This window comes from Mesoplodon mirus (genome assembly GCF_964341445.2).
Source record: "Mesoplodon mirus genome assembly, chromosome: 5".
NCBI lineage: Eukaryota > Metazoa > Chordata > Mammalia > Artiodactyla > Ziphiidae > Mesoplodon > Mesoplodon mirus.
Genome location: NC_138980.1, coordinates 36699821 through 36726061, shown reverse-complemented (window position 1 = coordinate 36726061; position 26241 = coordinate 36699821). Strand labels below are relative to the sequence as shown.

The window sequence follows — 26241 nt, the reverse complement described above, 5'->3', positions numbered from 1 at the left end:
TTTACCATTTTAAGGAAAGTGTCAATTTTTAATCCATTAATCTAAATACCAGTGATGTGCAGATGCAGCCCACACGTTGCCTTAAAGAGGGACAGTCTGGTGTCAGAATCCCAGCTTCTGCCTCTCACTTCCCGTCTAAGTTTCCCCATCCATAAAATGGTAACAATGGTAGCACTAACCTCTAGTTGTGAAGATGTCATGAATGTCAAGTGCGTAGCGCCTGATGCAGGTTATCATTATTGGTGCACAAACCATGTTCTTCGTGCTGCAAATATAGCCTTTGGCCCACAATCGGTTACACTTCCTCCCATCCCTGACTTCCTGGATGACGTCCATCTGTCTCTCAGCCTCCGCTTCTCCACCTGTGAAATGAAGGTGAGAGTTCTGGCACCAATACACACATCCCTCTTCACCTCCTGCCACCAGCAAACTGGAAGGACCAAGGAGTCTGAACAACAGATGTGCAAGGGAAGAAAGATTTTTATTATCAAATGGGAGGCTGGATCCAGTCCAGAACACATTCTTTTCCTCTTCCCCCTCCTCAGACCCCACCATCAACTCGACAGCTTCGAGGGCTCCCCTGCTCGGGAAAATGGTTGGGGGATGCTCCAAGGCTGAGTGAGTGGAAAGAATAAATCAGGGTTTCAGGTCACAAGTAGAGAGGGTTCCAAGGGTGGCTCAGTGGTGTTGTGACCTGCTTGATGTGGCTAGGGCCCTGAGGCAAGTCACATAGCCTCTCTGAGCCTGTTTGTTCATCTGCAAAATGGAAGCAGCAATCATATCATCAATGACAGCTGAGAAGACTGAGGTAATTAATTGCCTTCCAAGTCCCTGACAAGATGCCAGGCTTGCCCCGAGTTCTGACTGTTTTCAGGTGCTGGTAGTTTTTCTCAGGTTTACTTTTCTGTCTTGATGACTTTCTTTTGGCCCTTGGCCACCCGCTCAGAGGTGTCTGTCCAGGCTCCAGGACGATTGGCTGGAGGGTCTTCTTCTGGGAAGACGAAGGGGCATTAAGCCCAGGGGCTCAGGCAGCAGCGGGGGTCGTGATGTTGAGCTCCTGGCGGATGAACCAGGCCCTTGGCTGTGGCATCCAGCCGCGAAGCAGGCAGAGCAGATGGAAGCGCCACGGGTAGAAGACGCTGGAGGCACGCGTGGCGCTGCCACGAATCACGGCCAGGGCTGCCTTGGGCCCTGGGGCCACCTTGGCCCTCGTGACGCCCCTGGGGACAGGAGGGTGCGGTGGGGACTGTGGCTACGGCTGAGCGGCCCCACACACCCCCTCCCCGCTCAGCCTGGCCCCGGCTCGCGTCCTGGGCCTCACCTGACTCCCTCGGCGGCCGAGGCGCGATCCCGGAGGCCCAGGACGCACATGGTGATGGCGACGTTCACGTCCTGCACGTCCAGCTCTCGCCGGAGAGAGCCGAAGAAGCTATCCAGCGCGAACTTGGCCACCGAGTAGGGGCTGGAGAAGGACGTGGGCACGCGGCCTGGGGGCGCGGGAGGGCAGCGGCTGAGCGGCCACACGCCGCTGCTCCTCCTCCAGGAAGCCTTCCTGCCCACTCCAGGCTCGCCCCCATCGGCCTCCTGGCTTCCCCACTCCCCGCCCCGCGTACACGCACCTAGCAACGAGGACACCACCACCAGGGAGCCCTTGCTGTCAGTCAGACTCGGCAGCGCCAACGAAGTCAGTTGCACGTAACTCAGGAAGTTCACCTGGAGGTGGCGACTGCGAGTCACCGGGCGGAGGAGGAACCGAAGGCCAGAAGGGACAGGGGCGGAGCCTAGAGCCTGGGGGCGGGGCCTTGGTATGTAGGGGCGGGGCTCTAGGACTGGGGCGGAGTTCCAAATGGACGAGGGGGAACACCAGCCCGGGGCGGAGCCAAGGTCAAGAGGGCGGAGCCTAGAACCAGGAAAGTTGGGGTCTGGAGCTGGGAAGGGCAGGGCCCGAGAGGGGAATGGTGAGAGGGTGGAGTCTGGCGGGAGGGCGGAACCGGGGCCGCGGAGGGGCGGAGCACCTGCATGAGCCAGCGAGTCGCCTGGGCGCTGCGGGCCCGCGTGCCTGCTGGGGCGGCGCCGACGTGGTTCAGCACCAGGTAGTCCAGCCCCCCTGGCCCGGAGAGGCCCATCAGCCCGGAGCTGTCCTTAAGGCTCCGCCCCCCGCGCCCTATGAGACACCACCCATAGCCCTGCCCCCTGAACTAGCGATGCTCCGGCCAGAGCATTGACACAACGAGCTCTGACTCAGGTAGCGCCCCAACTAAGATCAAAGAGACCCCGCCCTACTCCCTAACCAGGCTTCATCCCTGATCTAATGAGGCCCGGTCCAGAGTTCCACCCACTGGATGCCATGAGGCTCCACCCCTAGCCTTGCCCCGGGACCCATAAATCTCCGCCCTCAGACGGCCGTTACTACCACACCCCCGCCCCAATTTGGGTCGTGCCCCTAAGGCCTAGGCCAAGGTCCCAGACTCCAGGCCCCGCCCCTCACCCAGCTTGTCCAGCGCAAACTGCACCACGCGCTCGGGCACCTCAGGGGAGGCCATGTCCGCAGCGATGTAGAAGACCTTGGGAGCGCCCAGCTTCCGGCAGTTCCCTACCACCTGGGGGGGCCAGAGCTGCCCGTGGGCCCCTCCACCCCAGCTGGCCCCCCTCCACCTGCCGGCCCTAAAGGGGCCCCAGCCTGAAGCCCCCTCCCCTGCTATGAGCCTCAGGTTCCATTCAACACCATGCCTGAAGCTTTACCACTGGGGTAGCAAACTGGCCAGCCCATGGGCCAGAATAGGGGACATTTTGCTTGTTCAACCATCAACATTTAAAACGCAGATTTCAAATAAATCTTGAGATTTCTGGCCTCTGGAAATTTTTGAAGGTTTATCCCCAGGAGCTGCACATTTCCTTGAAATAACACTGGGCTGTTGCTAAGAAATGTCTACCCAACCCGCTTTTGAACTTGAGAACCCTAGCTATCCACACAGCCTTTGGTTACTATCAATACTCCTATTTAGTGAGGAACAGTCCTTGCTTTACAACTGTCTTACTGATTCAACCCCACATCACAACCCAGGAGAAGGTCCTTTTATTGTCTCTGATTTACAAATGAGGAAACTAAGCCTCAGAGAGATTAAGTGACTTACCCAAGGCCACACAGGAAGCCTGAATGTTTGCAGGGATTCAAACCCAGGCCCTGTTCCCCGCCCCACCCCACCCAGCCAATTAAACTTGAGATGAAGTGTCTCACCTTCTGCAGGAGAGCCTCGGTGTGGGCAGTGAGCACCAGGTGGGAGCCCAGGCGCGCGTAGTGATATGCCAGCTCCTCCCCAACGCCCACACTGGCTCCAGTCAGCAGCACACGGGCTCCCTGGAGGCTGGCTGGCAGCGAGTAGAGGTGGTCAGCTTGGGGGATAGACAGGACAGCCAGAACGTTCCTCCCACCCCCACCCCCAGGCACTCACCTGGGTCAAAGTTGTCATCCCAATAATAGGCAAAGAACAGGGCTCCCAGCCCCACGAGGAGCAGCACCTTCATGGCCCTCCCTGGGCCTGCAGCGGGAGAGAGGGTGGCCGGCGCAGGCCTGGCCCACAGTCGCACCCCAGTCACACCCATTTCCCCAACGGCGTCTTTGTTCGAAGAGCCAGTGGTGAGGCCCCTGGCCCTCCCCCCCTTCTCCATCTCCATAGCCACCACCTGGTCCAGGTCATCATCTAGCTCACCTGAACCACTGCAGCAATCTTCTCCTACTGAAAACCCTGCCTGTTTCACTTAGAACAAAAGCCTTGGTGACCAAAAAGGGTCTGCTTGGACCAGCCCCTCTTCACTGTTTGCCACACCAGCCTCTTCACTGTTCATTGGAACCAGCCAGTCACCATCATGCCTCAGGGCCCTTGCATTGGCTCTTCCCTCTACGAGGAATGCTCTTCCCAAATACAACCCAATGGCTTGCTGTTTCAGGTCTTGGCCGCAAAAATCACCTCCTCAGAGGGCACTTCCCTGGCCTCCTTCTCTAAAGCACCTCTGTTCCTGGTCGCCCCCTCTCTCTTACCTGTAGAACTTTTCTCCTTCTCAGCACCTGTCATCCCCTGAAATCATCTTGATGATTTGTTACCTGTTCAGGATCCCTCTCTCCCCTTAGACTCAGCTCCATGAGGGCAGAAAGGAAATGGAAACCTGCTTCTGTTTTGCTCCCTTTTGGATCTTCCGTGCCCTGAACTGCCAGACATGCAGTAGGTACTCAACAGATAGACTGACCCAGAGTGATATGAGGAATGTGGGAGGTGAGAGGTGGGGGAGCCCAGAAAGATAACTCTGTCTGGAGACACCCAGGAGGAATCGGACACTCAGGACTGGCTTGGAGATGGAGGTACCCGTGTCATCAGGGTTAAGATGTGACTTCAGCTGGGGGAGCCGATTTACTTGTTCCAGGGAGAAGGTGAAAGATATAAACAGGCCAGGTGATTAAAGTTAAGGGGGTAATGGATCTCCCCTGAAAAGGGCACAAGCCCATCACATCTTAGGGTTTCTATCCGCTGAACTGCATGGGGCAAAGAGGAAAGGCCATAGGGATCTTTGTCCAAAACCATCTGGGATGTCTCTTCCTGCTCCAAACCCTCCCAGGGCTCACCACTGCCCCAGATGAAGACCACACCCTCCTCACCTCAGCCCACGAGACCCAGCAGGTCTGGCCTCGGCTCTCTGTCCATCCTCATCTTCCCCACTTCCTATCCATGAATCTATCAGTTCTCAGAAAAGTGAACTCCTCGCCCTAACCCAGTCACGCCAGCGTCCACTCGGCAGGGAACACTCTCCCACCTCTCCCCACTTCCAGGGAAAGCCCTGAAGTCCCACAGCTCAACACTCTCCTCAAACTGGCCCTGACCATAGTTCCCCCGCAGGGGTTGGCTGGCAAGCTGGGTGGGTGAGTGGGCGGATAGATGAATGGATGGATGAAACAGCCAGGCTCTGATGGGGGAGGAAAGGAGGAAACCCGATCCTTGCAGAACCCACCGGCCCCCTGACCTCGCCGGGCCTCAGTTTCCCCTCTGGACAAAGGGGGCATGCGACTCACTGCACTCTCCCAACCGCGAACTCACCCACTCAGGTCTCAGTTTCTCCCGCTGTCCAGCGGGGCTGGGGTCCAGGCCTGGGAGCCACGCGCGCGCCCCTCTGCCCTCACTTCACCGCTGCGTCCGCCAGGCTCCGACCGCGCCCCCTCCCGTAGGGTCGGAGTCACGTGACTCCGAGCCCACCTCCTCGGGGGGAGGGGCTATACTGTGGGGACTCCGCTCCCAGGCGTTGCCGGGCAACAGCCTCCCGCCTAGCTCTCCTCTGGCCTCAACCACTGGCCTGATCACGTGACTAAAGGCCCGCCTTTCTCGTACAAATCAGCCCTCGCGTTGCCGTGACAACCGGCTTCCAGGCACTCTCTTCCTGTGCCTGGGCCCTTAGTCCCCTGCGCCGGCGCGGGTGGATCTCCCGGGCTCCGACATCTTGTGGGTCCCCCCTCAGGCCCCACTCATGTCACCCGATTCCTCTTTCCCTCACGTCACGAGGGCCGTGCCGCGCCCGACTGCATTTCCCAGGAGGCTTGGCGGCTAGACGAGCCGTCCGGCGCCTCACGTGCCTTGCCGACTACTTTTCCCAGACAGCTTTGCGGCGGCCGGGCCCTGAGGACTAAGCTTCGCACAGTTGTTTTGCAGTGGGACCGCAACCTCTTTCTGTTGTCTCGGTGCCGAGACTCCGACTCCCGGAGGCCTTTGCGGCTGACAAGAGACTACGCCTCCCAGAGGCCTCTGCGACGCCGCGACCGGAAGTGGCGGGCGAGCCGAGTGTCCTTGCGCGCGGAGGGGAGCGGAGCGGTCATGGTACCCCGAGTGTGGTCGCTGATGAGGTTCGTGGGGCCACCAGGAGGGCCCCAAGCCCCCGAGAATGTTCCCTTCTGCGAGCACCCTCCATCTGGTTTGCTCCCGATCAGCTTTTCGCCGCCCGTAGTGTCAGGTCTCCCGTGTCTGTCCAGACAGGGTGGAGCTTCTCGCCCCCCTCCCGCTTCCTGGCGAGTCCGTGCCTTTCCCACTCTGTACCCGAGACCCCTCCGAGCTTCAGCTGCCGCCTTTGTTGGGAGGTTAATGCGCACCCAGAACTGCGTATGACAGGAAATGACCAGGGACACTTAGAAAACCCCCGCGGGTTCCTCGCGGAGCATCCCTCGGGGCTGGAAGGTAGAAGGTGGTCAGGAGTCTTAAGTCTTCACTGTTCCCTGCCCTCTGCGGGATCTTGACTGACACTGTTCCTCTCCAGGCTTCAGTTTACCAGTTAAGTGGAGCTGAGTATCCCTGCACGCCTTAAATTAAGTGCTGTGGGTCAGGCACGCTTCTGGGCTCCCAAAATGCCCTGTGCTTCCCGCATTAGCTGCCTGGCTTCAGGTGTGTCACTCTTTGGACTGTGGGCACGCCCCTCCCCCTAGGGGTCTAACCCTCACCCCCCATACCCGCGGGCCTAGACCCGGGAGGTGGCCAGCAGAATCTGCTGAGCTGCTGTGGTTCCTTTCTCTGCCTGCAGGTTCCTCATCAAGGGCAGTGTGGCTGGGGGCGCTGTTTATCTGGTGTACGACCAGCAGCTGCTGGGGCCCAGCGACAAGAGCCAGGCGGTCCTTCAGAAAGCTGAGGAGGTGGTCCCCACCGCCGTGTACCAGTTCAGCCAGTACGTGTGCGAGCAGACAGGCCTGAAGATACCCCAGGTACTCCGAGCTTGAATTGAGGCTACGGCTCGGCGGGAGCAGGGTCGTCAGCTCTGGGGTGGCCTTTGATCCCCGGTCCCTCCAGCCCTGCTTGGCTTTCTCCACGCTGGGGCGTGTGCTGCTCTCCCTACCTGTGAGGGAGGCGCGGGCTGCCAGGACTTCCCCTTTCACCAGCCCCTTCTTCCCCTCTCTTCCCAGCTCCCAGCCCCTCCAAAGTTTAACTTTCACATCCGCGAGTCCTGGAATTCAGGTAGGCCTTGGTCCGTCTGCTTGCAGGAGAGTGGCCCCAGATACTTCCCACCTCCCTTCCTGGCCATGCCTTTCCCTCACTCTCCTTCCTGCTCTGTGTGCACCTGCTGCCCCCCGCCCCTCCCTGCTACCCCCAACGGATCTGAAAGAGAAAAGGGAGTGGAGATTCCAGGGAGGTGGGAGCAATATGTGGCCTCCACCTGTTTCCCTGCGTGGAATTGACAGAGCCGGAAGTGGTGCCTCTCAAACTCTCCGCTGAAAGCGCTGGGCCCTCCTTCCCCACAGGCATCATCACGGTGATGTCCGCTCTGTCCGTGGCCCCCTCCAAGGCCTGGGAGTACTCCAAGGAGGGCTGGGAATACCTGAAGGAGCGAACCAAGTAGCCTGTCAAGAGGAAGCTGCCTGCCCCAGACGGGAACAGGGGCCGGGGCGCCATGGACGCCAGACTGGGACCCCACTCCTAGGGCAGCTCCCGGCCTTGCCGGCCCAATAAAGGACTTGGAAGTGTTCCCCGATCCGTGTGCTGGCCCCCGGGGCGTGGGCTTCTGGCTCCTGGGGGCTCTTCAGGGCCTGACCTTGACTGAAGGCCAAGGTTCACCCCTTTGTATCTGGGCCCTGCCCACTGGTGGGCCCTCGACCTCATATGGTGAGTGGGAGCAGACCATTGCCCTGGGCCTCAGGGCCCGTCTGGGACTGGGGTCTTCTCAATTCTTGGAGGGCTGAGCACAGGGTGGGGCAATCTGGGGGTAAAGGCTGGTCTACACAGCTGGGAGCCCCCAGAGCCACTGATTCTCTGTCCTGCTCGGCTCACTGATCTGCCTGCCTAGTCTAGTCCCCACCCTCCTGCCCTCACCTGGTTTCCACTCTCATTCCACCCTCTCCCCACAACCTGGGGATTCCTGGGGAGCACAGACCTGGCAATCATGGCCGTGTAGGGGGTCTCCCTGGCCCACAAGGGCCCTGTCTTCCAGATGTTCCCTGCTCCCCTGGGAGGCCTTCTCTGACACCCACTGTGTCAGCTGCCTGGTGACCTAAATGTCTCCCCGTCCAGCTGGAGCTCTGGGGAGGGTGGGCCCTTGAGATGCTCCCTGTGAGGTCCCTAGCACCCAGTCACACAGAGCATCCCACCATGGTGACGGCAGGAGGAAACCTCTGCCCCAGACAGGGTAGGAGGTGGGCTTGGGTGGGAGCCAATGACTGGCCCAGGAAGCTACCCTGGGAACAGGGAGGAGGCCTGGGTAATGGTGCCCTGAGCTGGCACAGGATCCTCTGTTCCCAAGAGTTCTGGAGTTCATGTCAGTTGGTTTAGGGGATAGAACTCACCCAGGGACATGACTCAGGAGGGGACAGCACTGTTACAGATGAGGGAAGCAGAGACCAGAGGCCGGGGCATTTCCCAGGCTCGCCTGGGAGCAGAAGCCAGCACGCGTCCATCCATCCATCTGGCCAGGGAGGAGTGGGGAAGGCAGGGTGCTCGGGGAGGGAGAGCCCTGAGTGACCTATGCCACCCTGGTCTCCAGGAATGGTCTCCAGGTGGGGTCTCCCATGTCCTGTGGGGTCTCCCATGTCCTGTGTGTCACCTGAAAGCCACCTGGGCCCCTGTGGAGGTGGGAGCGGGTCTACGATGAGGGTGGGATGGGTGGGGCCTGGGGCCATCCCTGACCCTCTGCCGCCCAGGAGGGAGCTGGTGCTGGCCATTTTGGAGGCTGAGGGCACATCCTGAGTTCAAGGACAAGCCCTGTGAGCTGTCCCAGCCTGACTCTCCCTCCACAGAGTCCTTGCAGCAGCCTCCTGGGCCCATTTTTTACCCATGGAGAAACTTTCACTGCCAGGTTCCCTCTCTCTGCCAAGAGACCCTCCCTGGAGTGCAGACTTCCAACCATGTCACCCCACAGACTCACTCCCGGCTTTGAATATAGGAGGGGTTTGTGCTCAGGGCGCAGGGAGCTGGGGTGGTGCCATGTGCTCCACGAGGCTCCCTGAAGCCTCACGACCATTTTACGGGGAGGAGGAGCCTTGGCAGGTCTCCCCCTCTATTAGCTGCCAATTCTGGCCCAGAAAAGCACACAGGAAAGGATGCCAGTCTTTGTAGGAGGTCGAGGAGCTGCCCTGGGGACATGCTCAGCATCCCTGGTTCTCTTCCATTGGCTTTAGACGCGCGTGCGTGCGTGCGTGCATGTGTTTTCTAGGACTGAACCCAGCCTGTGGTGGCCACAGTCACTGGCCCAGGGTTGGCCATGGGCTCTCCTTCACCCCATGGCTTTCCCACTGTCCACACAGACCAAGCTGACAGCCTGGAGACCAGTGCTGCTCTTGCCTCTGTGTCCCCTCATCCAGTCAGACCCCTGTTCCTCTCCATCGACTTGTATTTGTTTCCAGTCATCACTTCCCTGCTGACCTGACCTCCGGGCCCGCCCCCTCCATCTGTTCCCGAGACCATGTCTGATGACATCACTTCCTCGTTCAAACATCTGCAGCTCCCCCTGCCCTCCCTGTGAGCCCAGACTCCTCAGGGGCCCTGCCTCCCCTCAGTCCTTCTTGGACATGCCAGCCCAGCAGCCCTCAGTTCCCAGAACACAGCTGGCTTTCCCGCCAGCTTTTGCCCACAACTTTGCAGCCCCTCAGTAGGCCATCCTTCTTCCTGGCTGACTCCTGTTCATCCTGCCCCCAGCTGAGATGCCCCCTCATTTGGGAAGCCTCCCCTGTCCCCTTCCTCGAGTGCCCTCTCTGGGCTTCCTCAGTGCCCCGTGGGTGCCCCATGACAGCGCCCAACACCTTGGGGCAGATTTCCACAGCTTGGCATCGCTGATATCGGGAAGGATAAATCTGTGTTGGGGCCACCCCAGGGACGGGGTGTTGAGCAGCATCCCTGCCTCCAACCCCCAAAATGCCAGCGGCCCCTCCTTACCCACCACGTATGACAACCGCAAATGTCCCCAGGTGCTGCCAGGTGTCTTCGCGCGACAGAATCACCTCGTGGTTGGACGTCCAACGTGGGTCTCAGTGGGCTGAAATCCAGGTGTGGGCATGGCCGGTTCCTTCTGGACGCTGGGAAGAATCCATTTCCTGCCTTTCCCAGCTTCGAGAGGCCACTGTGATCCTTGGCTGGCGTCCTTTCCTCTGTCCTCAAAGCCAGCAGTGCGGTCTTCTGCTGTCGTGTCCCCATCTTGCCCTTCTCCCTCCCTATTTCCCTTACAAGGGCCCTTCTGGTAACTGGACCCACCTGGATAACCCCAGATACTCTCCCATGTGAAGGTTAATTTAATCCTGTCTGCAGGTCCCTCTTGCCACGTGCGGTATAAATTTACAGGGATTAGGAGGGGGATGTGCCTGGCCTGGTGGAGGAGGTATATTCAGCCAACAGGTGGAAAGGCCTGGTCCTGTGTCTGTCTTCCCTTGTCTGTGGGCCCTGTGGGGACAGGGGCCCGGTCAGCCTTGGGTTTTGGTACATCTCAGCCTTCAGACAGGGCCAGACCCTACTCGAGTGTGAGATGGAGCCAAGAGGCAGGCCTCTGAGCACTATTCCCCTAATAGGGGGGCCTGCCCCCAGCCCCATCCATATAGACCCAGGGCCCCTAGAGACAAGGAACACAGCTGACCTGGGGAGGTGGCACTGTCCCACCCGGCCACCCCTGGAGTCCGGGCAGCACTTCAACCCTGAACACACCTGCACCTTATGTGGGGTGAGACCCCCGCACCCCAACCCCGACTCCTCTGTCCTGGCAGCTCTCCTTCCACTCCGGCCCTTGCCACTCCCCGAGGTGGACTTCATCACCTGGTGTCCAGCAGCTCTGCTGCTCCTCTCACGGCACACGTGGTCACCTCTCCTCCCCACTAGGATGCAATCCCACTCACGAGGTCCCTAGAGGAGTCAGATTCAGAGACAGAAAGTAGGTGGTGGGGGCCAGGGGCTGGGGACTGAGTGTTTGATGGGGACAGAGTTTTAGTTTGGGAAGAAAGAAAAGTTCCAGAGATGGACGGTGGGGATGGTTGTATGACACTGAGAATGTACATAATGCCACTGAACTCTACCCTTAAATGGTTAAAATGGTCAATTTCATTTAACGTGTATTTTACCACACAAAACCCACAGAACAGCCCGTTCAGCAAGGGTGTCATACATGGAGGCAAAATGTGGGCGATTGGAACAAACATCTGAGGTATGTCACAAGGCCCCCGAGGACGGACAGATAGCTGAGACACACGACCCAGACGGTCCTATGAACTCCAGGTCCGGGCTCACGCAGGCTGGAAGGTGTGTGCTGCTGGCAAAGTGCTTCTGGAAAACCCAACGGTTCCCGAAAGCTGCCCCTTTCCATCCTCCTTTCCTGAAAGAAGAGCTGTGGCTTAGCACTTATAATTTCATTTTACTTAAAGACGTGAAAATAAAAAGACACAACACTTTAAATAAAGGGTATGTGAACAGAAACACATTTATTACAAAAAACCAAAAAAAACAAATTCACATTGTATTGAGCTACAATATGGCAGCAGATAAAAAAAAATTATTGTACACAGTTTAAGGGAACTCTTAACAGAACATATTCTTGTTGCCACGTGACATAACACAGGAGCCCAAGCACTTAGTAGCGGCGAGTGAAGCGGGCGTCGTTGGGTCGGCTCCCCCGGTTCTGGCCCCCGAAGCCGCCGCGAGGGATCACGTGGCCCCGAGAGGCCCCCCCGGGGGCAAAGCTGCCACGCCTGAAACAAAGGCAAATTATTTTTATTTTTCACTCAGTGGGCTCTGCCCTGTGCCTGTGCTCTCTGGGGCCTCCTTCCTTTTAGCAGCAGTGACACCCGCCCAAACACACAGCACCTTCACCAAGGCGAGCCCACAAGCAAACAGGAGACCGGTGACAATGCGCCTTACCCCGACATGCCTCCCCGGTTCATCATGTGACCTGGCCCGGAGTGACCAGACATACTTCTCTCACCGCCTGGAAAACAAGGAACACTTTTCACACAGCGCCTCCAGGCACAGGACGTCGAGTTCAGAGGACACAGGGCTCAGACAACTCCAGTCCCTTTCTTGAGCCACAGGTCCGTCTGTGGAGGATGTGTGAACACACGGATTGCACACACCCACTCTCCTTGCTAAGTCATGGTGAAGAGGAGCTACAGCACCCGTGGCACCCCACCTGTGCCAGACCTCACCCACTCACCCACCCAGGCCATCAGGAGCAAGGCCACATGCTAGGAGAGCAGAGAAAGCTGCTCCCGCCCTCATGAGCAGTGCCCGACGTACAGCAGGGGCAACCCCAGCTGCCCGGATGCCTCTCCAACGAGACAAACGCGCCTTGGCCAAGGGCCAGTCCTCACCTTGCCACCTCCTATGGTCCCTGTCCATCATGCCTCCGTCAGCAGCACCCTGCCACGCACGGTCATCCTCCATTCTTCGGCTGTGGTCCCCCCACTCACGTCTGCCCCTTGGAAAAAAACATCTCTGATTTGGATTGCCCCCACCTCTGCCCTCCAGGAGAGCAAGTGGCACTGGGTTTGGGAGGGTGCGTTTAGCACTTTGTGACCCCAGCCCTTTGAGCAATGGGGGCTGCGGGGGAACGGAAGTGGCACTCGATCCGATGCTGCTCAGAGAGCTCAGAGGCAGCCCGGGCCGTGGCGAGTGCGCTGGGCCCGCACTCAGCTTATGCCCAAGACCAGGGGTCCTCGGCCGGACACACCAATCCTGCCAGCTGGGTGAGAGGCCCCGGTGGGCACCATGGGACGTGAGACACAAACCTGGGGGGAGGAGGCAGCCCCCGGCCCTCGCTCATCCTCTTGTCAGAGCTGTATCCACCCCACCCATCACGGGAATCCCGTCCGTGGCGCTCTGGTCCTCCGTGGCGTTCGGGGTAATGCTGGATGTTAAAGGGTCAAAATGAAAGAAGGCCTCAGTACAACCCTGGATCCCAGGGCCTTTGGAGCAACAAGTTAATAATGACAAGGACGATAACTCAGACAGGAGCCTTTGCAGGCCCGAGACAATGCCGGCAGGCGTTCTGTACACTGTCTGGGGCCACACAGGACCTTTCAGCTGGCACAACACAGCTGCACCCCCGAAGTCTGCTCAAGGTCTGGGGAGGAGCAGTGCTCATGGAGCCCAAGACCAAATTAAGTTCTCCCTCATCAGAAGGCAGAGATTCAGGCACCAATGGACTGAAGCGTGCTGAGGCTGAGCGACTGCCCCACACCAGTAATGGACCACGCTGTGCCAGGTGCCTGTGCTCAGAATATAATCAGGGAGCCACCAGAGCAGAAGAGCCACCAGGGATCCTTTGACATGATTCAGTCCGGGGCCTGGCATCCTGTCCTGCTTTGTCCAGACACGACTCCTTGGCAGCCCAGCGGCTTACTCAGTGGCATGGCCACGTGAACTGCTTGGCCGGCAAGGACCCCAGGAGGATGAAAGAGGACACCTCATACTCTAGCCCCTTTCCCTTCACCCCGAGCCTGTCCCTGCCGGCTGCAAGAAGGCCCAGGCTGACTTTCACAGAGCTGGCGAGGTGGCTCTGGCTCCACAGCCCTGTTCTCTTGTTGTTCCACAAACCTTATCTGTAGCTTTGGGGCTTTTGCCCAGGACTATGGTCTAACTGAGAAGGAAGGAGAAAGGCGTCCTGGTAACGAAGCCCCTTGGGGTCCCGCCCCAGCGGCCCTGTCCCCGTCTGCATCCACGGGAATCTCCTGGGCCAGGGCAGGTGCACGGTGGCTCCACATGGGAGCCCTGACTTCGTGGCCCTCGGTGCACGGGCAGCACCACTGCCTGCTCCCCCCGGCCGCTCTTCCCCAAATGTGTGCCCACACCGCCCTAAACACAACAAAAGGGGGTCAACAAAATAGAACATTGTTCCTTCAAGGGGCAAAATCACAAGCCAACGTGTCCAGGAAAGTCAGTGCTGGCAAATGTAACAAGGGCTCTCAAACGGGATTCCGGAAGTAGTTCTATGAACAACCTTCAAGGTGCACTGACTTTAAAAAAATTATAGCTCATGCTTTACACAGCTTCATTTAATTTTGGACAAACATTTAAGAATGACCTTTTATCAATAGCCTTCTGAAGCCTAGTCAGACAGAGAAGCATTTAAAGGATGGAGGTTCATCTCAGCAAGACCTAGTTCTTTAAAGCCCATTCCCATCTCTCCCTGGTGTTTTAAAATTTAACCAACGTTCTAACAACCCACCCACCCACAGACCAGTTCAACAAGGCCCTGAGGCCTGTGCTGGTTTTCCCTTTCTGTGTCAGATGTCACCATTTGCCGTTCGGGGCAGCAGTTGTGTCTTACTTGTGATTATGGACGTGAGAACACAAACACTCCTTTCAGTCAGGAGAGCACTATCGAATCAGATGAGAATAGCTATCCATGATCAAGAGCAACACAGCAGGACTGGGCAAACACTTGACGCAGACACGTATGTCATCTCATTTAACCCTCCACTCCACCCCACCCTCCCTCCCCTCCTTTCACAGCTGGAGAAACAGGCTCAGCAGAAGTGGTGGCACCGCGATGTGACCCTGGTCCTGATTCCGGAGTCTGGACATTTAACCACTGTGCTCAATGTCTCCACCAAAGGAAACCCATGACACTAGGGGTACATTTAGCTGCATGGGAGATTTATGCCTGGGAGCAGAGAAACAGGAATCCCGTGAGGGTCATGGAATTGCTCCTGAGGTGGCAGTGAACTCCTCAGATGCAGTTAAGGAGCTTAGCCATTCCGAGCCATGTTCTCAGGCATGGAGGGAGGATACGACTGAACGTTGGTGCTACAGTCAGGGAGAAGACCGACCCACGGGGGCAGCGATTCTGCCAGAACGATGCCCTGACCACAACTTTCCCTCATCCCTCTGATTCTCCAAGGAAACCCACTAAAAAGTCAAGGCTCTTTGGGGAAGTTCTCAATCTAAATGTAAGACAGGAAAAAAGGAGAAAACTGAGCTTGTTTTCTAATGTGTTCATCCTGCCAAGAGAAAACGCGTGGGCCTGACTCAGTTGCTTCCCGAGGCTCAGCAGGGGCGGGTTAACCCTGCGACCATTGACACTCCAGGTGCACTCGGGCTCCGTAACACAAGGCATCGCGTCTAGTCAGCGCTGTGGGTCACAAGGCATTTCCCAACAGAGCCCGCCAGACTCATGCAAGGCTCTCCAGCACTTTAGTACCGGTGTAGTCACTAAGGTATATAGAACCTTAGGGTCAAAGCCAAACAAGGCTTCAGATTACTTGTTTGAATTTTGGGCCAGCACAAAGCACAAGCTATTCACACGGTCATCCCACAAAACGTTGCAGGTGCCGCACTCCCTTACTCGTTCTTCCTCTAACTCAGGTGGAGGAGGAAAAAGGCAGGCAAAGGGAAGAGAACCAACTGTACAGGGAAAACTGTGGCTACAATCACAGCTTCTGACTTACCTGTCCTTCTCTTTCTCCCATGATTGACCTTGAACCTTCTCTCCTGAAAAAAGCAATTTAAATGAAAGCATAAGGAGAAAGATAAGTTGGTTAAGTCCCCGAATGGAAAACATTTCCACTTGAACCCAGGTAATTCACACACACTCTGCTGGTTCAAGTGGGCTGGTTACCTAGAAGCCTAGAGCCTAGAAGGGCCACTCGAGCTCTTTGTCATTAAGAATGAACCAGGGGGCCTCCCTGGTGGCGCAGTGGTTGAGAGTCCGCCTGCCGATGCAGGGGATACGGGTTCGTGCCCCGGTCCGGGAGGATCCCATATGCCGTGGAGCGACTGGGCCCGTGAGCCATGGCCGCTGAGCCTGCGCATCCGGAGCCTGTGCTCCGCAACGGGAGAGGCCACAACAGTGAGAGGCCCGCATACCGCAAAAAAAAAAAAAAAGAATGAACCAGGACAGGGACTTCCCTGGCGGTCCAGTGGTTAAGACTTTGCCTTCCAATGAAGGGGCCTAGGGTTTGATCCTTGGTTGGGGGGCTAAGAAAGATCCCATGGCTCGGGGCCAAAAAACAAAAACATAAAACGGAAGCAATATTGTCACAAATTCAATAAAGATTTAAAAAATGGTCCACATTAAAAAAAAAAAAAAAAAAAAAAAAAGAAAAGAATGAACCAGGACAAAGAAAACATGCATCAAGCAGGCAGGGTCAGTGGCTGACCTGTCGACCGAGTGGTCAGGGTAGCGGCCCCGGTCCCTGTGGTCAAAGTCGTGGAAGCGGTCCTGGCGGTTGAAGTCAGAATGGTAACGCTCATCCAGGGCGGCCCGCTTAGCTTCCGGCCAGTAAGCATCATCTCGCCTAGGAGAGGAAGCAAGACAGAGGACGTGCATTTCCCCCTCCAAATAGATTACCTTTGTGGAAGCTGGTAAACTTGACCCTCCCACTGCCCCTATCACTTCACAGAACAAGAAGGAACTTTATCATGAGAGTCCACATGAGCTGAGAGCACCTGGAGGGGTGACGTGGGATGTGACTGAAGGGCTCCGTTCTCTCTTACCCCACATGCCCCTTGTCCCCCACAGAAAAGCTCAGGTCTCCCTATAGGAGGGGATCAGTGAAGTGGGTGTCAGCAGATCCCCTCTGGGAACCTCTCACGGCCATGAGGGTCGGCCAGTCTACCAAGACAATTAGTACACTGCTGTCCTTCTATCCCCATGCAGACTTGACCCAGCAGACACCAGGTGGGGATGACTTTCAGTAGCACTTGAAATGTACTGGTTCAAAAACATTTCTGACCATAACAGACTCTCCCCTCAGTATCTTGTAAAATGCATAAAAAGTCCTAAGACACCTTAAAGGCCCTTTACAGAAGTCTCAGTGTTACATTACACAGGGACCTCTCTAACCCATGCCAGTAGAAAGAAGATTAAAACAAAGGAACAAACACACACCACCAGGCAGTCTCCCCCAAGACACCATGCATGTGGAAAAGCTCTGATAGGATCAATGCTAGGATTATCACCCCAGACTTGTGACAGCAAGATCTGAAACAGGCCTTTCACTGGTGGTTAGCGTTTTAGTATTCGTATGGCACATCAGCATGTCTGGGGAATTAAAACCAATCTCATTAACAGAATGAACCAACACAAATTACTGCAATGATTACAAAACCTGGAAGGTGCCCAGAAGGAGGTGCTGGCCACGTGCCCAGCCCCATGTGTTATGTGCTGCTCTGGGTGTCTGAACTCCTTCCTGGGGGAGGGGGCGGTGGTCTGTACTGGGACCTGAACCTAATGATTTAATAAGCACCACTTTATCCAACCATTTCTCCACCGATCTCAAACTATCTCAGGTTCCCAGATGAAGTACAGAATACCAAATTTGACTGTAACAAGTACTTCTGCTTCCTTTTAAGTAAAAATCGTTGTGTTAACAGGACTCTGGGGACCATGGCACAATTCTAAACGCCAGGGGCCACCTCAGGGGCGGCGGCTAGCAGTGGCATGGCTTACCGCCCGTCGTCGTAGGGCCTCCGCACGGCGGGCCGCCGCTCCTGCTCGTAGCGCAGCTCCTGTTGGCGCCGCAGCTCCTCGCGCTCGTGGTGGATGCGCTCCTGCTCGCGCCTGCGCTCGTGCTCCACGCGCATGCGCTCGCGCTCCAGCCGCTCGCGCTCCAGCCGCTCCCGCTCCAGGCGATGTCTGTGGAAAGCCAGCCTCTCGCGGGCGATGAGCAGCCGCTTGCGCTCCTCCCGCTCCAGCTGCGCCTGCATGCACTGCTCTCGCTCACTGCGCTCACGCACCCTGGAGGCAAAGAGCAGAGGCTGCAAGGGCCCAGGAGCCGCAGCAGCGCCCAGTACCGAGGGTCTCTCCCAGCAGGGGGAGCTATGGATGGAGCCACAGCTCCGCCCCGGGGTGGGATGGGGGGCCCAGAGCTGCAGATACATTTAGCAACAAGCAAGGGCCAGCAGCCGCTGGGTGGTGGACACAGCCAGGCTGTGCAGGAGCCCGCCAAGGCTGAGGGCACTGACAGCCCTGCTTTTGCAGGTGATATGATGGTGCCCAGTGCGCTTCCCTCCAGTCTCCGTGTACAGCTGCCAGGTTGTCTCCTGTCCATCCTCTGCTCTGTGTTTAGACACATAAATCATACCAGCAGAAATGTCTAATCTTGCCTTACTTTGTGTCTGCGTCTTAGAAAAAAATGGCTGCAGCTTCCTTGCTTTCAGGCACCATGTCCTGGACCCTGTGTGTCACCACCTCCACAGATGTACGGCATGCTTGGGAAGGAGCCCATGGAGTGAGAGGCCACAGTTTACATGACCACTCGCAGACGTGGGCCTTCTGGTTGTTCCCAGCCTCAGGGAAACGGCCACCCCGCCCCATTTTCTTAGCACAGGTTCCTCATGGGCAACTTGGGGGAAGTGGCATTGCTAGGTCTGGAACACCAGGATTCAGAAGCCCATGCTACCTCAGGACTGCTCTCCAGGCTGCTGTGCCCCCCGGACAGGTCACTCCCACCACTACAAGCAACCGTCTCCCTCCAACTGTAATTCAGATCAAATTAACGGATGGAAAACCAGTCTCACTGCTGTTTTCACCTGCATGTCCCTGATGCCTGGTGAGGCTGAACGACTTTTCATGTTTCATGACCATACGTACACAGCCCCTTCTGTCCATCTTCTATCGGGTTATTTTTTTATCTATTTCAAAACACCTTTACTACCATCTGTCACACATCTTTGCACTTTCTCTTTGGTCTTTCATTGTACAGAAATTTTAATTTAGTCTACCTCTCCTTTATAAATTTTCAGTCCTTTCGAAAGCTCAAACTCATAAATATATTTACTTTTGCACTACACAGGTAACTAATTTTTATGTTTATATTCAGCCAGCAGTTTATGTTGACAATCTGTAGTGATGTGAGCCAGAGATCCAAAGGACTGTCCGAAGGCACAGCCAAGTGACCTGAAGCCATTCTGGGGCGAGCCCCTCCTTTTCTCACTAGTGGGAAATGTCAATTTTATCATGTTAAATTCCCACATGCACGTGGGTCAATTCTACTCATTTGCTAATTACCTCACCAAAACCGCACTTTGTCTTTGCCCACTGCCTTTCCCTTTTCAGTACAAAGTTCTGTACGGTGTACGTACTACAGAAAACGGTGCTCCTGCCCCCTTTCTCAGTCTCATTCTGCTAGCCTTTTTACTAATGGTTCTTATTTTTTAAACTACAGTTAAAATTTTTTCTTGATAGGAAATATTAACTGTCACTCAACGTGATCGACAACATTTCTGTTTAGTTTTTTAAAATTATGAGGACCTTGTCTTGGGCTTATTTAAGGATGAGGACCTCTCAGCTCTCTCATTGGGTCTGTCCCACTGTTTTTCCCTATTCACAGCTTCTGGAGCAAATTTGCTATGTTCTGTTAACTAGCACCACTGTCCCAGGAAAGCATTCCATCTCCCTGCCATTGCTACCTCCCAGAATCTTCAAAATATCTGCCCGAGAAAACAGTTTGAAAAAAGTCACAGAAGAAAGCCAGTGCACAGGAAGTCTGTGAACTAAAAGCCAAAGGAGCAGAGGTTTAAAGCAATATTCCACCCACAGGGGACTTGGAAAATATCCTCCCAGGACAGAGTTATCACCAGTCAATGGCAACACCCAAACCAGCCCAACACCCAACTCACCTGCGGGACTCTGAGTCTCGTGACTTCCTCGACTCTTTGACTTTATCAAAGGACACAACAGACCGCTTCTCCCTGCTGGCCGATTTGCGATCCTGGCTCTTGGAAACCTGGTTCACCAAGAAACATTGAAAAGTTAAGGTAGAAACAACAAAAGGAAGAACCAGGTGTGTCCAGGTCCAAGCATCCAAGATCAGAAGTGAAGATTAACGTTTAACGAAACAATTAGATAACAAAGCCTTCTCTCCTAAGGAACTTCATGTTTGCTTATCGTAATTCAGAGTCACAGACTATCATTACCATTTAATGCTAAAATATGAGTAAGTACATCGAGTACTTTCACTAGTCAAAATGGAAACGAGTATCTTACCAGAAACTTTTTGTAAGATAAAAAAGTATTTTTTTTCACTTTGTCTTTTGCATCCCAAACATTCTTTAATATTAAACATGCGGCGATGCCCAATTGAGGCTGCTTCTGGTATGTTTGAGGATTCCTTATTTGGCGGACTACATTATTTTTTGAGATCTACCTGCCTCAGCCCTCAAATTCACACTTCCAATTTGCCATTCTACATCATTTATTATAAAGTAAGGGGAAAACGCTCTAACACAGTAAAATATTTGCACAAACACAGGCAGACTGAAATGCCATAATAGAAATGTCAGCTTGCAACTGGTCCACAACATTCAAAAGCTTAAACGGTTTATCTTCTGGGCAGCACAGGTTAACATGGCAGGCCTGAGGCTAGTGTTAGAGAACTTGGCAATCAGAGTGTCCCTAGTCAAGAGTTAACTGGCAAAGGTGGTTCACTGTGCCCAGACCATGCAAACGATGGTTTCTGCTGAAAACCTGCTCCCCTTTGGTACTTGCCTGGAGAGGGGCCCACGTGACCAGCCCCAGTAAAAACCCTGGGAGCTGAGGCTCCAACGGGCCTCCCTGGGCAGAAGTATCACCCTCAACGGCTGCACTGTCGCTGTTGCGGGAGCCATCATGGGAGAGAGAACACAAAGGAGCCGGCAGGGTCCCCTCCAGACTCCCCCCACCTGTCTTTCCCCGCCTTCCTAGCTGTGTATCCTCTCTGCATCACTGAAGCCAATCTTGACTGTGACTACAACTATGTGCCGAGTCCAGGGGGCCCCCCAGTGGATCTCAGAATGTGGGTAGCCTTGGAGACCTGGACCCACATCCATCAAAGTTGTAAGCCTGTCAAAAGTTGAACGTATGAATATCAACAGCTACATGACCCCAGTGGCAGGCAGAGTGATGTGGTAAGAACCTAAGACTGGCACTTTGTGGATTCTGTGTTCTGTGGAGCACCTGCAAGGAGTCAGAGTATGGACTGGCTGTAAAGGTGGGCCGGAAGGCTGGCTGGGTCACACGATGGAGAGCTGCTGAAAATTCCAGGCTGACAAAGAAAATGGACTACTGTACCCTGATTCAGGCAAACAAAGCCAACCACTCCCATAACTGAATTTGAAAATGAGTTATAAAAGACGAAAAAGCAACAATTCTTATCATACAAACTATGAAGCAAAGCTTTTAAGCTTTCCCATTTTTAAAGTTCAAAAAACCCTACATTTTGAAAAGGTTGACAACTTTTCTCAAGCTGAAGAATCCCCTAAAACACACATAGGAATGTCAGAGGAAATAAATACCCTACGTGGGAAAGGAACACTCACTCTGTCTTTGGATCCTGACGTTTTGACACTGATAACAGGTACACCTTTAGATTTATCCATCACCACAGTCCGCTCAGTTCCTCGACTTCCTACAGGAAGAAAGGAGCAAGATAAGAAGCAGCACCTCCAAATGAGGAACACTCAACTCCATAGAAAACAAGTGTAGTTCACTAACCACACCAGCTAGGAACAGAACACAAGGTGAAATCTCCCATACCCATCGGTCAGCTACCTGATTTTGTGGTTCGAGATCGTTCTGAAGGGCCAGGTTTCTGATCATCCTGATCTTTGCTCTTCTCTCCACTTCCATCTTCACCCTTTTTAGCATCATCTTTTCTGTCGGGCTTCTCTTCTCTCTTAAGGTTTGCAGATCTAAAAATAACACCCCAGACACAAGTGGGTGAGAAGAGATATTGAGGGAAAAAAGCCAGCGACGATGACAGGACTCTTGCAATGAGCACCAAGTGATGAGGAAGCTGCCTCTAAGGCATCAACAGGATGGAGAACAAGGGGCCTGCAGAGGGACTGGAGTCATCTCCCAGGACTGGTGGTGAAACCGTCCTCAACAAATGCAAAAAAGTAAAGGGGGCGAGGGCCTCACAGCCTTCCCCATCCGTGGAAAACGTGAAGGACGTGAAATGAAGAAAAGGGTCACCTTGGCCACAATCCCCTCGGGAAGAGTAATACCTGTCAGCATTGCTAGACTTCTCTTTTTTCCCCTCCCCTTCTCTTTTGTCAGAAGTTTTCTTCCCAGCAGGTTCGTTTTTTGCCTGAAAAAGAGAATCAGGTGGAAGTATTACCTTATTTCCTAACATGGTCACATCCCGGGAAAAAAACAGCCCCTTACTTTTTCCACTGAGATCATCTTCCCGTGGAGCTCTGTTTTGTGCAGGTGGTTAATGCATTTTGTGGCCTCTTCTGCTGTGGACATTGTAACAAAGCCGTAGCAGCGAGCTCCAGGACTCCGGGCATTGGTCACAACCTTGGCGCCCACCACCTTGAAGGAAAGCACACAAATATGGCTTGGACACGAAGCCCCCCCACAGACCCCAACACTGTGGTTCATGCTGCTCCCCGCCGCCCCCGACCAGAGACACTGAGAACAGGTGGACGACAAGTAGCAGGTAAAGGCTGGGGAGGGTAATGCTACTATCTGGATGCTCCTACTCCATCCTGCCTGCTCCTCTAGGGCACCAGGATGACAGTGTGGAGGAGAAAGAAAGTGAAGCAGAAGGCAGAGTCCGGCCAGCATGCCGTTAACACTATGTAAAATTTGTAAAGAAATGTTTCTGAATATGCAGTCATCTACGTGGCCAGTGAAGTAGGAAGACACATCTACAGAAGGAGAGCGACAGGACAGGTTCATAAAGAGCGCTCTGTAATGCAGAGCCCATCCGACTACTAACCAAACAAAATTCAAGGAAATGTTTCAGGCACTACAGATACATCCTTATATGCTATTTAACTCTCCCAACAACCTCAGTAAGCTGAAGTTAGGGACACCCTTTCATGGCAGAAGGCACCACGGCTCAGGAGAGGTCCCACCGGAACCAGTGGCCATGGCTGGTATTCATCCTCACTGTGCTACATAGTCTTACCCCCAAAGGAAGGTTTCAGAGTGGTCTGGTCCCTTATTCGAGCCAGCAATGAACCCAAGACACTGCAGGCTCCAGGCTGACACTTCTCTGCTGAGAGCAGCCATCTGCTTGGAAGGCCACAGCAGAATCAAGAAAAGGGTCCCACCTTGTATTACTGAGGCCCAGGAAGTTGTGAGTCATTTTGAGAAACGTGTCAAGTTTAGTTTTCCTTGTTAGTTCCTGCACGTCAACAACCAAGGTAAATAACATTGGTTTTCTCTGTTACCATTGCTGAACCCTTACTACGAACACGAGCCTGTGCTAAGTCTCACTTGGCCAAGGCTGACTGAGAGACAAGGAGGCACAGGTGCAGCAGTTTACCTGGAGGTGAGTCCAGGAAGCATAGGGAGGAAGGGGGAGAGGGAGGGAGGGGGAGAAAGAGGGGGGACTAAAGGCAACACAGGGGGGACTGCAGTTGGCACCCAGGCGGGGAGGTGGCCCACCTGGGCGTCACAGCCACCCTTGCCGGGCTGAGGACGGAGGGAGACAGGCAGGGGTGGCAGAGAAGAGGGGGCCAGAGCTACCCAGCTGGGGGTGAAAGCAGGTGGGCAGAGGTAGGGCACCAGCAGCTCTGCTCCAGTTACACACGCCATCGTAAGGAGGCAGCGACTTTGAGGGCTCCCAGGTGATGAGATGAGGTTCACACGGGAGAGGCGACATGCCCCGGCCACACAATTCTGAGCGGCAGAGCTGGGGCCCATAGTTGCCCACACCGGCCTGGCTCCACAGATCTCGTTCGTAACCATATCTACAGCTTCACTGTGTTCTGTAATCACCACCATCTCACAAAAATGCTACCAGCACCTTCCCACCCTGCCCTCTGCTCCACCCTCCACAGCCCTCCCTGGATTTAAGGCCTAAAGCCAGAGAAATGGATTCAGGAGGCTATCAAGTCGTGTGGTGGCCTGGGGGCTGGGGAAAGGTGAGAAATACAAAGTGGACGTGGGCTCTGGGAACTCCCACTGGGCTTGCATCTCTCTCTGTGGGGGGGTGGACCCGCCATGAGCAATGTGAGCAAATGTGAAGTCAAAGAGCGGCACGGTCACTCCAAGTCCTCACTGCGTGGGGACAATAATCTGCGTGTAGAAGCCATACTGCATGGGCTTAAAAGTATCATCCCCGGTCTTACCTTCCCATACTTGCTGAAAAGATTTTTCAAATCTGTAGCTCTGGTGGTAGAAGAGAGTCCACTAACCCAGAAATTCCTACCACAACTGCTACGACCTATCACAAAAAAAGTTCAGGTCAAAAACACGACACCAACAATATCCTGAGTCTTAAAAAAAGCTTAAAATCATTCCAAACCAGACACTTTCCCTTCTTGTCCCAGATGCCAGCAGTACACAAAGCCAGCTGGGGTGTGGGGCCCCGCCCACTGTCCTTACACAAACTCTGGAGCTGCGCACTAGGCAGACGGGACCACTGGCAACGCCACTTACCATGGTGAGTCAGGGGCTGCTCAGCCCGTGCGAGAGTCCCTTAGCTACCAAATGGCATCACCCATCCAGTGAGGCGACTTTGGAATGTAAGGCAGGTGCTATCAGTGTAGAACCACAGAGCACAACCTACCCCTGGTTTTTGTGTTTTGTTTTTTTTTTTTGTGGTACGCGGGCCTCTCACTGTTGTGGCCTCTCCCGTTGCGGAGCACAGGCTCCGGACGTGCAGGCTCAGCGGCCATGGCTCACAGGCCCAGCCGCTCCGCGGCATATGGGATCTTCCCGGCCTGGGGCACGAACCCCTGTCCCCTGCATCTGCAGGCGGACTCTCAACCACTGCGCCACCAGGGAAGCCCCTGGTTTTTGTTTTTATTAGAACACTGATTAAGGAGGAATCTGGACCAGCAAAACTACTTCTCAATCAGTGAATCAGTAAAGGGCTCTGGTGTTGATAAATCTGCAATACCAGGGAAACCGCCCCTCACTGCCCCAAGGTATCTGAAACTCGAAGCATTTTCTCCATCTGCAAGTGTCACCGTGGCTAAGGAGGTTGCAAATCAGAGGGTCAGTCAGGATGGAGGAGCTCAAAGCCCTCTAGCAAAATCAAGCATGAGCATCAAATCAATGTGTCAACTCTGCCCTGCAACCCAGAACCTGCAGTGAGGAGCAGGCGACAGAGTGGAGAAAAGGCTTCAAGATGGGCTCACAGGCACATGTGAGGCAGAAATGGGTGTGGACAGCCCAGAACCAAACACCCACCACCACGGGGGCCAAACATGCTCTTGGGGACGATGCCACGCTGACCTACCCTTTTCCTCTTTGGAAAGCCTTTTGGTATCCAAGTCATCTTCGACAGAACTAGAGACAAAAGACAATGTCACTCCAGAAGGAAGAAGCAGACAGGAAACAAACTCAAAATTATAAAATACGTGCTGAGGTTGCATACCTACCCGAAATTTAGTTCTGAAAAAAATGATACCCCGACAAACGTGTATTGGAAATCTGACCTAACCATAAGATTTCAGACCCACAGGAGTTAATTAATTCTGCTGGGCTAAAGATAATTAGGAAGAATTAAAGAAAACAACCATGATAGGTTGAGAAAAGAAAAAAGATTATGTAATCAGCTTAAAATAAACAAAGAGAAATAAAACATTCTTTAGAAGTAAACTACAATTGCATCAGTCTGGCTGGCCAATTGCAGAAACAACAGCTTATGTGTGTCATTAAATGACCAATGAAAAGGAGATAGCGTCTGGTCTAAAACTGAGAAAAAACAAACCTCATTTTCTGATCAGCGCCCTCACTGGCTGAGGACTCTTTAGGAGCCGGAGGGACTTCATTACAAGCTTCAAAAGCAAACTTCTTCACGTCTTCTTTGCTATCCCTGGGGTCTGGGCTTGAGGCTTCCGGGGGCGCTTCCGAGGCCTCCTCGCTACAGGCTTCCGTGTGCTCTGAGGCTTTACTACTCTGCTCAACTGGCTTCTCTAGCCCTACAGGCTCACAGTCCGTCCTCTCGCCATCGCCTGTCTGCTCCACGGGCTCCCTTTTCACTACCGCTAACAGGGTGTCTGCCTTGCTCGACTGAGCTTGTGCCGTTGACTCGCTGGCCAAATCTAAGTCACCCTCTTCCGGGTGGGCGCTGTCAAAAAGGTCCTCTTCCTCCGCAAGCTTTCTGTCTGGCCCCACGCTACTTGTTTCCTGTGCAAATGGCTGCTCCAGCTCGGAACCTTCTTCTTTTACTGGCTCAGATTTACAAGTTTCCCCCAAAATGTCGAGTATTTTCTCATTTTCTACGGATTTAACAGGAATAGAATGGCACAAGGTTTAATTACCAGGGAAATAAAGCAATCACAAATGTGGAACTGGCACGGCTGCCACACTAACACGAAGAGAACTGCTAGCTACACAGAGATTGGAAAACCCGCGGGTACACAACGT

The 26241-nt window shown here is 54.5% G+C and overlaps 3 protein-coding genes across 12 annotated transcripts in view; 1 reads left to right on the top strand and 2 right to left on the bottom strand.

Annotated features, from left to right (window-relative positions):
* Positions 1 to 244: 244 nt before the first annotated feature.
* HSD11B1L (hydroxysteroid 11-beta dehydrogenase 1 like) lies at positions 245 to 5499 on the bottom strand. Of its 9 annotated transcripts, none has more exons than XM_082622475.1 (8): positions 5088 to 5499; positions 3453 to 3571; positions 3239 to 3369; positions 2489 to 2600; positions 2016 to 2107; positions 1620 to 1788; positions 1322 to 1487; positions 245 to 362 (listed from the first exon to the last, which is right to left on the bottom strand). In XM_082622475.1, exons 2-8 carry the CDS (start codon positions 3523 to 3525, stop codon positions 344 to 346), a joined length of 762 nt encoding a protein of 253 aa, XP_082478601.1. In that variant the 5' UTR covers positions 3526 to 3571; positions 5088 to 5499; the 3' UTR covers positions 245 to 343. The 9 variants fall into 9 exon arrangements, with proteins under 9 accessions (XP_082478601.1, XP_082478598.1, XP_082478597.1 ...); XM_082622472.1 differs by lacking the exon at positions 245 to 362 and adding an exon at positions 817 to 1220 and having other exon boundaries at positions 4652 to 5499; XM_082622471.1 differs by lacking the exon at positions 245 to 362 and adding an exon at positions 817 to 1220.
* Positions 5471 to 7488, top strand: MICOS13 (mitochondrial contact site and cristae organizing system subunit 13). Its single transcript, XM_082622484.1, has 4 exons — positions 5471 to 5884; positions 6553 to 6730; positions 6929 to 6980; positions 7265 to 7488. The coding sequence occupies exons 1-4, from the start codon at positions 5856 to 5858 to the stop codon at positions 7360 to 7362; spliced, it is 357 nt and encodes a 118-aa protein (XP_082478610.1). The 5' UTR covers positions 5471 to 5855; the 3' UTR covers positions 7363 to 7488.
* Positions 7489 to 11387: 3899 nt separating this feature from the next.
* Positions 11388 to 26241, bottom strand: part of SAFB (scaffold attachment factor B) — a 34521-nt gene continuing 19667 nt past the window's right edge. Inside the window, exons 7-21 of one of the 2 annotated variants that reach the window (XM_082621080.1) lie at positions 25583 to 26093; positions 25109 to 25158; positions 23994 to 24088; positions 22075 to 22224; positions 21915 to 21997; positions 21460 to 21599; positions 21228 to 21316; positions 19551 to 19657; positions 17380 to 17667; positions 16088 to 16225; positions 15377 to 15419; positions 12716 to 12834; positions 12299 to 12405; positions 11850 to 11916; positions 11388 to 11680 (exon numbers count right to left, since the gene is read on the bottom strand). In XM_082621080.1, coding sequence (XP_082477206.1) covers positions 11563 to 11680; positions 11850 to 11916; positions 12299 to 12405; positions 12716 to 12834; positions 15377 to 15419; positions 16088 to 16225; positions 17380 to 17667; positions 19551 to 19657; positions 21228 to 21316; positions 21460 to 21599; positions 21915 to 21997; positions 22075 to 22224; positions 23994 to 24088; positions 25109 to 25158; positions 25583 to 26093 — 2105 coding nt within the window. In that variant the 3' untranslated portion in view covers positions 11388 to 11562. The remainder of the gene's footprint in view (positions 11681 to 11849; positions 11917 to 12298; positions 12406 to 12715; positions 12835 to 15376; positions 15420 to 16087; positions 16226 to 17379; positions 17668 to 19550; positions 19658 to 21227; positions 21317 to 21459; positions 21600 to 21914; positions 21998 to 22074; positions 22225 to 23993; positions 24089 to 25108; positions 25159 to 25582; positions 26094 to 26241) is intronic. The other variant, XM_082621081.1, reaches the window with a different exon arrangement.

Bases quoted from the DNA above. Each gene is read 5' to 3' on its own strand.
- MICOS13 (XM_082622484.1), top strand. From the start codon at position 5,856: ATGGTACCCCGAGTGTGGTCGCTGATGAG. The intron at 6,731-6,928 runs GTACTCCGAGCT...CTCTCTTCCCAG, and splicing joins CAGGCCTGAAGATACCCCAG to CTCCCAGCCCCTCCAAAGTT. The intron at 6,981-7,264 runs GTAGGCCTTGGT...CCTTCCCCACAG, and splicing joins CCGCGAGTCCTGGAATTCAG to GCATCATCACGGTGATGTCC.
- HSD11B1L (XM_082622472.1), bottom strand. From the start codon at position 3,525: ATGAAGGTGCTGCTCCTCGTGGGGCTGGGAGCCCTGTTCTTTGCCTAT. The intron at 2,601-3,238 runs GTGAGACACTTC...TGGCCCCCCCAG, and splicing joins CCGAGGCTCTCCTGCAGAAG to GTGGTAGGGAACTGCCGGAA. The intron at 1,221-1,321 runs GTGAGGCCCAGG...TCCTGTCCCCAG, and splicing joins TCGGCCGCCGAGGGAGTCAG to GGGCGTCACGAGGGCCAAGG.